Source organism: Candoia aspera, chromosome 4 (genome assembly GCF_035149785.1).
Source record: "Candoia aspera isolate rCanAsp1 chromosome 4, rCanAsp1.hap2, whole genome shotgun sequence".
Lineage (NCBI taxonomy): Eukaryota > Metazoa > Chordata > Lepidosauria > Squamata > Boidae > Candoia > Candoia aspera.
Genome location: NC_086156.1, coordinates 78,054,506 through 78,068,187, shown reverse-complemented (window position 1 = coordinate 78,068,187; position 13,682 = coordinate 78,054,506). Strand labels below are relative to the sequence as shown.

Below are 13,682 nucleotides of genomic sequence, written 5' to 3'. Positions count from 1 at the left end.
GGAGTCAGATCAATTACCTCCCACAGAAAAACTGACTGTGCCATTGAAATTGATCCGAAAGTGAAATTGTCCAAACCAAAAATGTATGTCATGTCTGAAACACAGAAGAAGGTGTTAAGGGAGTTTATTGATAAAAACTTGGCCAGGGGATTTATGGAGCCTGCAAACTCCCCACTGGCTGCCCCTGCTTTATTTAGGGCCAGGAAGGACGGCTCCTTAAGACTGTGCACTGATTAAAGAGGTTTAAATGCCATCTCAGTAACCAACCAATATCCTCTACCTCTGATGAAAGACATGTCTCACCTGTCAAAAGAAAAGATTTTCACTAAGCTAGACCTGAGAGAGGCTTATTTCAGAATCCACATTAGAGAGGGAGATGAATGGAAAACCACATTCAACTGCCCATTGGGATCATATCAGTATAAAGTCCTCCTGTCATGTGGTTGTTAGGACACCTCCCATTCAGGTTGGCTGGGGCTCCAGGAGTGTTTATGCAATACATCAATGAAGTTTTACACAAGCATTTATATAAAGGCGTGTTGGTTTATCTTGATGATATCCTGATCTATACATCAACAGAGAAGGAACATGTCAAATTGGTCAAAAATGTTTTGCAGAAGCTGCGGGATGCCCAGCTTTATGCCAAATTGTCCAATTGTGAATTTCACAAAACTCAGTTGGACTACTTAGGCTACAGAATTTCCACCAAAGGGATTGAAATGGATCTTGCAAAGATTCAGGACATTATGGCGTGGGAACCCCCACAAACCAGGCGCCAACTCCAAAGTTCTTTGGGGTTTGCTAATTTCTACTGCCAGTTCATCCCCCAATTTGCTCAAATTGCTATGCCATTGACTGATCTGTTGAAAACTAGAGGCTGGGGTGAAACGCACAAGGTCTCCACACCAGGAGCACACTTGAATTGAACTCTGGACTGCCAGACCGCTTTTGATAGTTTGAAAGCTCCTTTCACAGCAGAGCCCATTCTTAAACATCCCAATCCAGAACAACCATTTATCATTCAAGCTGAAGCTTCTGACTAAGCCATTCGGGCTGTGTTACTTCAAAAAGACTCTAACCGGGTCCTGTGTCCCAGTGCCTGCTTGTCCCGTAAGTTCACTGATAATGAAAGGTGCTGGCATGTATGGGAAAAAGAATTGTTTGTAGTAAAAACAGTGTTTTTGGCTTGGCGTCACCTTTTAGAAGGAGCCAAGTGTCCCTTTGAAGTGTGGACTGATCACAAAAATTTGCAGGCATTGCGAACTCCCCGAAAACTAAATGGAAAGCAACTGCACTAGGCTCAATTTTTTAGCCGCTTTAATTTCACTTTGAATTTTTTCCCAGGCAAAAAGAATTTTTTAGCAGATGCTCTTTCTCACTTGCCCCAACACAATAGTCAACAAGCTTGATGTAGTAGACACCGTTTTCTCTGAAAAACAATTGGGACTGGAATGCATAATGCACAAACCAGCGGCAGCTCCTAAAGTGAAAGTACAAGCAGACTTGAAACAGGAACTGCTCCCAGTGCTCGCTAACAATCCCTGGCTACAAAGTAACAAAGCCAATTTAACTGAAAGCAACAGCTTGTGGTATTGTAATGATAAGATTTATGTACCTGAAACTTTACACTTAAAAATACTACAAAGATCCCATGATGACAAATCACCTGGGCATTTTGCCTTTACAAAAACTTTACACTTGATCAGGTGCCAGTTTTGGTGGCCTACTTTAAGGACTGATGTGAAAAATTATGTTACTACTTGTCCCACTTGTGCACAAGCAAAAAGGAAAGGAGGAAAATCTCAGGGGCTGCTCCAGCCAGTAGCTGGTCCTTCCAGACCATGGAAGGACATTACCATGGACCTCATTATAGATTTACCTGACAGTAAGAATAAGACTGTAATTTGGACTGTCATTGACTTATTTTCAAAACAAGCACATTTCATTCCTTGTACAAAGCTACCCACTGCTCCGCAGTTAGCCAAGCTGTTTGTTCAACACATGTACTGTTTACACGGATGTCCTGAATGCGTAATTTCAGACCATTGCATACAATTTACTTCTAAATTCTGGAAGTTCTTTTTAAATTTAATTGGGGTTCAGCAATCCTTAAGCTTATCGCATCACCCCCAGATGGATGGAGCGACTGAACGAGTTCAGTCTACTCTAGAGCAATTCCTACGCTGTTACATTAATTTTCAACAAGACGATTGGGTTGATTTACTTCCTTTCACAGAAGTGGCTTACAACAATTCGGTTCATCGAAGCACTGGATTCCAGATTGTTTTAGCACAGGAGTTTGTCCCCATTTCCGAACTCCCCCTCAAACCGCTGGCCACTTGCTTGGCAGCAGACTGGTGCGCTAAAGTGGCTGCTGCATGGCCCATAATTAAACAGACTTTAACCAATGCCTAACAGACTTATAAAAAATTTGCTGACCGCAAAATACAACCTCAGTGGGACATGAAAGTGGGTGATAAACTCTACCTTTCATCCAAGTTCCTTAAATCACAACAGCCATCCAAAAAGCTGGGACCCAAATTTATTGGTCCTTTTCCGATCGTCAGAATTATAAACCCAGTGACTATTCAACTCAACCTTCCACACAGCTTAAAGAGAATTCACCCTGTTTTCCATTGCAGTTTGCTGAAACCTGCTCAACAATCGTCTAAGTGGCATCCTACCTCCCCTCCACCTACTCCCATCATGATTTATGGTGAACAACACTTCAAAGTGAAAGAAATCCTGGGCTCTCAAATACATTGTGGTTCCTTGCAGTATTTAATTAAATGGAAACACTTTCCTGATCATAAATGGGTTTTCAGCCGCCATGTGAATGTTCCTGCTTTAACTCGTAAATTTCATAACAAATACCCTGATAAACCTGCACCTTGACTAACATCCCCATCCACTTACCCTGTTTTAATAATATTTTGTATTAATTTCCAGTCTATCATTTTTTTCCAGGTGGGCAGAATGTCATGCTCCCAGATCAAATGTTCCCAAACCATCTTATCGGACTTGCATCCATCTTACAGCAATCCATGTCAGCCTGCGAGTTGACCAGCAGGGAGGGGGAGCATGGTTGGAGTGTGAATCATCTTGTTTGGGTAGCTGCTCTTCGTTCCAAGGTCATTTGCGAAGAACTGTTACAGCCATCTGCTGTCACGAGAAGGAGGGGGCACATACCTAAGAGGGCAGTGGGGGGGGGGAATTTGAAGTTACTGTGATTTTAAAATGTAGAAACGCGCAGGAAATTCCATTCACAACTTTTCTCTGTACTGAATGCTAGGCTTCATTAAAATAGATTATAAGCAGAAGCGTATGAGTCATAATTGAATGAATGCATGAGTGTTCCAGTCATCACAGCAGGAAGGGACGCTATTTAATGATTAGTATATTTTTTCTGAACATAGTCTTTGAAAATTCCTCACTGGAGAGTCTTCTAACCTTGAGGCCAGTATCAAACATTGATTTACATTGGTTCTGATGCAAGGGAAACTGAAATGTTCCCCAGTCTATGTACAGTCTATGTGTGACGGTGTCACATCTCTTGTAGCACAGTACACTGCTTTAAAGATTGCATAATCAAATTAGTGTGTATGTTGAAGTCATTGTCTAATTGATCATTCTATGTCAGATCTCTTCTTTTTTGAGGCTGTTTTAAGTTAAGAGCTGCTTTGATCAGACCCTTGCTCTTAAAGGTGGCAAAATATATTCACAGACAGAATTATGTCTAACTACTGTGGAACAGGACCTCCACTGCTTCCTCCCTGCATAGGAAATGTTAGATCATATTATTTGTAGTTATCTGTACATGTGCTTTACAAACTAGGTTCCTCTAAAATGGGTTATACATTGTTTAACTTTTGATTGCCAGAGATAAAACAGCATGTTCATGTTGGAAGCTTTGAAGTTATGATTCTGTAGAATCTGCAGTGACAAGATTTTAAAGAGAAAACTTCCTATTTTCTTGGCAGGTTTCATGAAAGCTTACTGTCTCTGAAGAGGGATCTAGCTGCTGCAACACCTCATTTTGCTTGTTTAAATTTCTGGTTGCTTTTGCATGCTGTACTGCAAACCATTTTCATTTCTCTGTGTTCTCCTCGTTGGGACTCATTTCTCATTCGTGTTTTTGTCTCATTTGTTTCCATCAGCAAATGCCCAGCACACCGGGGTTTGTGGGATACAATCCATACAGCCATCTGGCCTACAACAACTACAGGCTGGGAGGGAACCCGGGCACCAACAGCCGGGCCACGGTAGGAGAATCAACTATTACGTCATCCGGCAAACAACAGGAAGTGACCAGAAATGGCTTTAGAGTTAGGTTCTTCTAAATCTTAGCTGCTAACCCTTTTTATTTTAAAAAATATAAACTTGAAAAATTAACTTGTGATTTCTTTCCCTTTCTCCCCAATCTTTCTCTCTTCACTAACTTTTTAATAATAGCCTTTTTTATTAGACAATTTGAATGGGTTTCGGGTGAGTTCACTTGCTGACGGGAACACAAAGTATTTCTGAAACTGTTTTCACTGAACAGGCATCACTGACAGAATTTTTCCCATGACAGTGGTTTTCTATTGAAACAGCTTATGCACCAACTAGTAAGTAATGTAATGAAAAAAAATATATAGAGAGAGAGGCACAGACCTGTGTGAATCTTTAGTTCCACCCCCCAAAAAAAATTGGGTGGTATTGGCCCTTTGAGACATGAACTTTCCGCGGTAATAACCTATTCCATCAGATGGATGAAGTAGAGTGAGAAGGAGGTGGGTATATAAATCCATGAGGAAAGCCACACACAAAGATTAACTAAAGAAAGAAATTAGAACTAAAGAGTTTCCCCCAATATTTAGAGGATTTTTGAAACTAGACAATTGGAAAATCTTGTCCAAGATTAATGTTTGCTGAAGTTGGTGTCTTCCCTCCCCAATTAGTGTGAAAGTTGACAGTGTTCTAGAATGGGTAGGGGGAGACTTTCCTCTCTTGGCACAGAAAATGAGTTGGATTTTCCTATTATTAGCTTAGTCAAATGCTGATATATTACACTGCAATATGTCTTACTGAAAGGTGGTTCTCTTTTGAAAGTTTTGTCATAAGAAACCCCCTTCAGAAGACCACCTCAGTGTGCTCCATTCTGCCTGTTATTCTCTGAGCTGCTGTAGTGTTCAAACATTGCTCAAAGCACACTACTGCTTGCCCTTGGTTATTGCTTCACCTTCAGAGCTAGCTTCTGAAGTTTTGCCTATGATGTTATAGTAAAGTTCAACTTAACAATTACAGTGGCTGGGTTAATTACACAGTGCTTCCTCCCGTAATTAGTTTCCAGAAGAGTAGTTGGGTTTGTGCTTTGCAGAAAGAACAAGAGTCTCGTAGCACTTCAGCAACTGGCAAATTTATTACTGCATAAACCTTGTTTTCTTTGTTCTCACTTTATTGCATTTATAGCAAGATTAAACAGAGTACAAAAATACATAAGAAAAACAAACAGTAAAATACTAAAGACAATTAATTTAAAAAAAAACAGAACCAAGGAATAGAAGAGAGGAAAAGAAACAAAATTAAATTGCATAAACCTCTGTGGATCAAAGTCCATTGCCAGATGCATATAAACAGCTAATAAAATGGACTGTGATTGATGGAAATGCATGCAATAACAAATACGTTAATCTTTAAGATGCTTCAGAGCTCTTTATTGTACAGCCCATAGGCAGCAAATACAGAGGACAGAATCCTGCTAACCGCTGCATTGATACAGTTCCTACATATTTCCTCGTAAGACCTGTATAACTATGCATTTGGAATTAACTAAAAACTGTAACTATATTACATATGTCACTATGTTGGGCAGTTAGAGAAGAAAGTACATAACTCTTGTATTGGCCTGTGCCGAGCTCCCTTACAATTTCAGGGCACTTGCTTGGTCATCTGATGATTTTAGGCAGTCCCCAGTTAGGCTAATAATCTGTAAGAAAGAACAATATGTAATAAATTGCAAGGTTACAATTCCCCTGCCAGTACAGAACTTTATTCTCACTATCCATGGTATAGTAGATTATAAAGAAGTTGCCACTTTTCCCACTCCATTCATTAGTTCTTACCAAGAGGGAAAAACTACATATGTCTAAGGTTTTGCGGGTTTATCACTTCAGATTACTGGTTCATGTTCATAAAATAGAATATTCTTCTGTTATATTAATTTTTAGCACATAAAACAAAGGCCTGCCAAAGGGAAGCATTCTAATTCAGTCTTCTCTACAAAAAGCTCCTTCTTCTACAAGGAGAACTATTTTTCCTTAAGAGAACAGCATAAAAGTTTTTGCTGCCATCTGCAGTGGTATAGCTTAGACATAATTTTGCTGTGTCTTTAGGAAATAATCTATAAGTAAGTATAGGATCGGTTTCACAGATTTTCATTGTATATATGTAGTGAACATTCATAGGTTTCTTTACAATGTATATTTCAATTTGGGTTTATACTTTAAAAATTCTTATTGGTATTTAAACATTAAGTTGATTCACTTGAATGTTTTCAGGTCCATCTTTATATATGTGTGTGTAACAGTGTACATTTGCTAATGCATACATCTCATAAACATTTTTTATATTTCATTAGATGTGATGTATGCACCACTGCTTAGTTCACAGCATTTCATAAATATGGCATGGAGAAAAGCTTATCCTTTTATTTAAAAAATGTGCTTCTACCATGTAGGCCTGATCATGCAAAACATTTTTTATATATGCATTATCTCAGTGGAGCCATAAAATGACTAGATTATTCAGAATCTGAGATCCATGCAGTGGTGTGTGTCTGTGTGTTTAAACCTTGGTCTTAAGCACTATGGTCTCAATCCCTAAATAGTTGTATGTGTTTTGAAGTACAGGTAGAATTTTGTTCATACAAGCTGCCTCATTAATTCCTAGGTGGAAGGTCACATTGAGTCTAAAAATGCAGGCATGTATCTGTTTCCTTTGGTAAAATGAATAAGAATCTCCTGACTGATTTCAGTGCTACTGATAAAGACCTCATTCTATAGTGATTACATTCTCCAGAGTGGAGATGTTCCACTATTACCAAAGAATTTGGAAAAGTGAACCATTGTGCCCCTAAAAATCCATTTACCATTCCCGTGAATACGCAAACAATTGTATCGCAGCTAATGCCTGGAAAATGCACTAATTTGAGTATTAGGTATCTTGTGATTGTTAATAAGTTCCATGAGAATTTAAAATTGTTGGATTCTTCTCACAGTAAAGAGTTGGTTCAAATGAAGGGTGAGCACATCTTTGAAAAAGACAAATTATATATGTATGAAAGTGTATTTTGAATCAAGAACATTTCTGTAGAAAGAAAGAAGGCAAGTGAAAGCATTTCACCTGCTACCCAATAAGACATTTCTTTAGTGTATTTTTTTCCTTATTAAGTGCAGGGAATATGCTTGGTGTTTCTACAAACCTTTAAGGAAAACTAAAGTTGCTCCAGGAACTCCCTATGTAATTTGCACTTGGGTACTACAGTTTGGACTGATAAGATGTTCAAGTTGAGAGAGCAAGCTTTGCGAAATATCTTGTTCTGATAAATAATTTGAGGTTCTCTCCAGTCTGTCATAATGGAATAAGGATAATTTGAGATGGCCTTGGGTGAGAGAGTATCCAGAAACATCAAGAACCATTAGGCTAAGAGAGCTGAAACATTTTAAGTCATGGGAAGCAAGATAATATTCAGAAAAGGCTCAGGCAAACACCTCCCAGATCCACTGGGTTATAAAGGAGGGGAAGTAAAGCACAATCAGACTTGCAAGATTCTTTTGTTATAGCCTTTCTCAATAAAGTACAGTTCTAATCTTCCTGTGGAGTTGATCTTCTGATATGGTCTACCTAATAGAGCTGACATCAGTCTTGCATATCTGATTGCACCTTATTTCCTCTCCCCACCCCCCACCCCATTCTTACGCCCCAGTAAATCAGAGAGGCATTTACTTGAGCTCCTTCTGAATATATATAGCCACTTCGGAAGCTTCAGCTGGTTCAGAATGTGGCTGCATGGGCAGTTATGAGTGCCCCAAGATCAGTACATGCGACACCACTGCTGCACGAGCTGCATTGGGTGCCAGTTTGCTTCCGGTGTTGGTTATGACCTTTAAAGCCTTACATGGCATGGGGCCAGGCTACCTGAGGGACCATCTCATCCCCATAACATCAGCCCGTCCCGGTCATGCAGAGAGGGCATGCTACGGATCCCGTCAGCAAGGGAGTTCCACTTGGTGGGGTCCAGGAGGCCAGCCATCTCTGCAGTGGCGCCCGCCCTTTGGAACATTCTGCCCCCAGAGGTGAGGTGGGCCCCTTCACTCCTGACCTTTCAGAAGGGTTTGAAGTCCTGGTTCTGCCGCCTCGCCTGGGATGGGAAGGGCAGTAGCTCTTCCTGGGAGTGGCTGGTGTCGTAGACTCCTCCCTACCGAATGTAATCTCTGCCACTTGGATTTTATATTTATATTCATTATTTTATTATCTTGGTTGTTTGTTTGGTAATTTATACACTGATGGTTTTAAATGGTCAATTTTATTGTAAACTACCCAGAGTCCCCCTTTTTGGGGTGAGGTGGGCAGTGATAGAAATGTGAATAATAGATAGATAAATAGATAAATAAATAAATAATATCTTGCTTCCCATGACAAAGAATGCTTCAGCTCTCTTTGCCTAGGTAACAGTTCTTGCATATTTTTGTCAAGGTCATTCCCCTTACTTTTTACAATTCCACTTCAGTCCTTTTTTCTGTCCCTAATCTATGTCTTCTATCTATCTATCTATCTATCTATCTATCTATCTATCTATCTATCTATCTACCTACCTACCTACCTACCTACCTACCTACCTACCTATCTATTTCCTATCCTGTCTTTATTATTTTTATAAATAACTCAAGATGGCAAACATACCAAATACTCCTTCCTCCTCCTATTTTCCCCACAACAACAACCGTGTGAGGTGAGTTGGGCTGAGAGAGAGTGACTGGCCCAAGGTTGCATTCACCCTTGACCTTTTACTATTACTGTGCTACCTTGCCTATTAGAAAAAGTACTTTTAATGTTCTAAAGAAAGAATGGGCAACCAGTGACCTAGATATTGCTGGGCCACAATAATATTGCCAATATTGAAAGATGCTGGGAGTTGTAGTTTAGCAACATGAGGAGGGCCATAGATTTCCCACCTGCACTCAGATGTTTGTTCTTTTCCAGTATTTGCTGAAAAATCCATACCGTACTATCCAGCAGCAATTCCAGGTATTTTGAGAAGTCAGAATAGAAGGGGCAAAATTGGGCAAGTCAGAAATTCAGATCACTTGCAGCCATTCCTCTGAGACAATAATAATTATCTGGAAAGCTCCTATTAGACATCACATCCTTATATTTTCCAGAGGGTTGTGGGATAACCATATACTTCATATCAGGAGACAAGGCCACAAAAATTGAGCTTGGAATTTATTGGACATTAGAACTGGTTAAATCATATATTGCTGGGCATGTGGTCACAGAGAAACACTGAAATGATACAGGCTCAAGTTGTTTTAGGGTTTCAACCTGGAGTTTAAAATGCAGGTGTGAATGTAGCCTCAGGTAGTTAGTGCAGGTAGAGTAACAGCTGCTCTCATTAGAACAAGAGATTGGACATTTTGAGTTGTTCAAAAGTGTAGCTTGTGCTGTTGAAAATTGCCATGTACAAAATCTCTGTTGATCCATAGATTTATTGACAGTACGAATAGGAGACGTATTATGGCACTTTTGACTCTGGATGCATGAGAATATACTTGTTCTCATGAGAGCTTGTAAGTGTTACCTGGACCTGTGTCTCACCCATATGTGTGTATTAGCAAATGTCTCTTTTGCAGTTCTTAAATGTTTGAGATAATATAACCAGTGCATTTTATTTGGTTGTTCTTTAGGCATCATCGGGTATTACAATCCCCAAACCCCCAAAGCCTCCAGATAAGCCACTCATGCCCTACATGAGGTACAGCAGGAAGGTGGGTACAAAACGCTTGGTCCTGGTTAAATCTTTGGTTTGCCTCATCTTAACCTTTTTCATGGTTGTTCTAAAGCGTGTTTGAACGAAAAGCAAACCTGAGTGCTTTGCTTACATTTTTTTCCTTAAGGGAAAACTTAAGAAGGCCGTGGTCTCCTCCTTTCACAGTGAAGGCAATAGTGAACTACCCAAAATGGAGGGGGAAAAAATAAGTTTCACCACAGAATGAAACATGGCCACGATACTGTCGGGGAGAAATGAAGACCCTTTTTTATTGACAATTTAGGAAATGCGTAAAATGCACTACCGCTTCCTCTGCTAACAAGGATGCATCGGGTGCCTTATTGACAGAATGTTCTGTATTAAAAGTATCCACTTTCTGTGGCAAAGCAGGACTGGTGCAACTCCATAACTGGACTTTGCAATAGTGACAGTAGGATCTACTTTGCTCTTTAAAAGATGTTTTTTGTTTTGAAGTTCTCTTCTCCTTTTACTTTAGGGAGAGGGAATAAGGGTGTAGTGTCACGCCCCTTCTTTTTCTTTCAGTGACTTTTTTTCTTTCAGTGAAAAAAATTCAGTGACTTTTTTTCTGATAAAATGAGAGCCTAGGTCTTATGGACAGCGCCTGATCCAGTCCAGTGTCAAGGAGTGACTAAGTCAGAAGGAGGACTGTTGTGTTACCTGCTTTTCTATCTCTGGTACTTTAAAAAAAAAAAAAGTTCCATCATCGGTCTCTCTTAAGACAAAAGAGAAGAATCCTGTGCAGGATTTAAGGGAGAGGATGCTGTGAAAAGGATGCTGTGCAACTGACAATAAAACCAGGCAGTGAATAAACGTACCTCTGTCTTCCCACCCCAGAGAAATAATCAAACAGTGGATATAGCATAGCCCAGAATAACTGTCTTAGTGTAGCCTTGCTTTGTGGTGATAGTTCTCTGAAAGGACCATAGTCGTGGTGGTGATATTAACGAAAGATGTGTTTATTTTGTAAGTATTTAGTTAGCTGGAGCTTTACTACAGATGTTTTTATTAAGGTCTGGGACCAAGTGAAGGCGTCCAACCCTGACTTGAAGTTATGGGAAATTGGGAAGATCATTGGAGGGATGTGGCGTGACCTCACTGATGAAGAGAAGCAAGAATACTTAAATGAATATGAAGCAGAAAAGGTACACGGAAGAAATCTCCCTCTCACTCCCAAATGACGCTGGAAGTCTGTCTTTCTCTTACATACACATAAAGCTAAAATAAAATAAAGTAAAGTAAAAAAAAGACTGGTTCTGGAGGAGGTCACTTACGGGCTCATATACAGGAGCATTATTGAGGAAAGAAAACCTGAATCAACTTTTGCTGTGCAAGGCCAGATCCGCTAAGGAATTTTAAGGAGAGAGTAATAGAATCACGATACCTTGGATGGCTTGAAAAGAGCCCAGCTTGAGTCAAGGTTGCCTACCCTCCCTCTCTGGCCCCAACTAAACATCTAAGCATAAAGGCACCTGGAAATAAAGCACAGTTAATGAGACTCCCCTCTTCCAGTTCCTCCCAGCATCATACTCCCCTGTACTTCCCTTTGCTGTTCATTATATAGGGACACATTCCGAAATGTTTAAATGCAACCCTGCCCTGCTTCTGGCCGTGAGACCCTTGCAGAAGAGAGCAATTGAATCTCAGTAATCAGCCCTGAGGTGTCTGTTCCTTGCTTCATGTGAAATTGTACTGAGTGTACTGAGAGGATTTTTTTAATTGGATGAAATTCCCAAGGGTATGGGAGATGGGATTTATTATAATTTTTTGTTTAAAAAATTGTATCTGTCAACCTGTAGATAGAGTACAATGAATCAATGAAGGCCTATCATAATTCACCTGCTTACCTTGCCTACATCAATGCCAAAAGCCGTGCCGAAGCTGCACTGGAGGAGGAAAGCAGGCAAAGGCAATCCCGGATGGAGAAGGGTGAACCTTATATGAGCATCCAGCCTGCTGAGGATCCAGATGGTAAGCAAGAGCAGGAGAAATAGTGTTGCCCGCCAATAAAAAATGGGAAAATGCTTGAGTTGTAGCTTTTTACTTGGCAGTGGAATTTTTCAGAATTCCGGAATCAATCTCTTATTCCCCACTTAAAACAACTTGCTGGAAAACTGTCCACAAAACACCATTTGCTGTTTGGGAACATTTCTGTAAATGTTACCACTCTTAGTTTGGGATCTGCACACAAATAGGGTGAAGCTGCATAAAACAAAAGCAACAGTATTAAACATCCTTCAAGTATTGTTTAGCAATCTATAGTTTTCAACTAATTTGTGCATGGGAGAAAAACAGTTCTCACACCAACTAGCACAACTCTGTCATCAAAGATAGAAAAATTCAAGATGTCCTATTGTACAAGTATTTGCACGCAGCTGGATTTGATTAATATACTGCTTTGAAAAATATGTATTCTAGCATCTTGATTTTTGCAGACCTCTGGGCTTAGCTGTTCAATTGACAGTTTTGAAAAATAAGCCTGTTTCTTCACTGGACTGATACAAAGGGAGTTGCCTGTTGGCCAGAGACCTGTAAAGTTGTCCCAAGGGGTTGAATACGAGAGAATCAACTATGCTCTTCACTTGTTTAAAGGCCTTGAGTCTTTTTCATAGGTACTTGAGAACAGAATTGAAATGTACCACAGAAATTGCAAGATCAGATCAGGAAGTCAGTCTGTTGAAAGAAGCAGGTAGAAAAGAATTGAAAAGCCAGGTATTTTTTTTACTAAATATTCCAGTCTTCTAGATTCCTTGCCCAAGCCAAGTAAAGTCAGATGAACTGTTAGAGAAACTGCAATTTCTCTCATATGCATGTATAACTTTAGTTTGTGTCTTTTGAATGGCTCACAAAACGGGATGTTTATTTGCTGAACCATTTTGAATCCATCAGTATTAATTAAGTATATGTTCACCTTTGAAATTCTGATCAGTATATTTCTTTATCAACATGTTTCACTTCCTCTCAGACAATCTAGGGTCTCTGTTTTATCTTGGCCTTAAACATCCTCAACAGGGAACTTTAAAAGTAGTTGCACATAGGGACACGTCCCCCATGTGATCACTGTGTTGAGACATTCCATATCAGCAATGAAAGACAGTTTTTGCCTCTCATTGCAACAACACCGGTAAGCCCAGCAGTCATTCCCTTGTGTAGACAAAAAGAAAGCGGTGCTCTTGGGAACCGTGTTGTGATGCCTGCCATTGAGGACTCAATTGCCTTAATCGCTCAAAGCCAGCTCTAATTTTATCTGTACCACTGTATCTGGGATTGCATTATACTTGCTGCTTATTGTAGAACAAGAATAGGCAACCTGAGGGCCTGGAGCTGCATGTGACCTTCAAGCCCTTTTTTGTGGGCTCCAGGGCATCTCTGAACATAGTTGTGGAAAATTGGTGGCATAATATCCTGCCATTTGGAGATGGTTCATACCAAAATCTGTAGGGTAAGCACTAAAATCAGTTTAACATGATTTAACAATGGAAGAACCCAAAACTTCCTCCCCAAAGCGCAAAGGAAAATGTTATGAACTGCTTTTTTAATGTATATAGGCAGTGATTATGTTTTCATTGAGAAAGGCTTGCATAGAAGCTTGTGGCACTTCCCTTTTATCTAAGCAGTCCTCACAGCAATACTT

General features: G+C 39.9%; 1 protein-coding gene across 2 annotated transcripts in view; it reads left to right on the top strand.

Annotated features, from left to right (window-relative positions):
• SMARCE1 (SWI/SNF related, matrix associated, actin dependent regulator of chromatin, subfamily e, member 1) overlaps nt 1-13,682 on the top strand; it is a 44,644-nt gene that overhangs the window by 14,351 nt on the left and 16,611 nt on the right. Inside the window, exons 4-7 of one of the 2 annotated variants that reach the window (XM_063300694.1) lie at nt 4,158-4,325; nt 9,948-10,028; nt 11,062-11,193; nt 11,848-12,019. In XM_063300694.1, coding sequence (XP_063156764.1) covers nt 4,158-4,325; nt 9,948-10,028; nt 11,062-11,193; nt 11,848-12,019 — 553 coding nt within the window. The remainder of the gene's footprint in view (nt 1-4,157; nt 4,326-9,947; nt 10,029-11,061; nt 11,194-11,847; nt 12,020-13,682) is intronic. The other variant, XM_063300695.1, reaches the window with a different exon arrangement.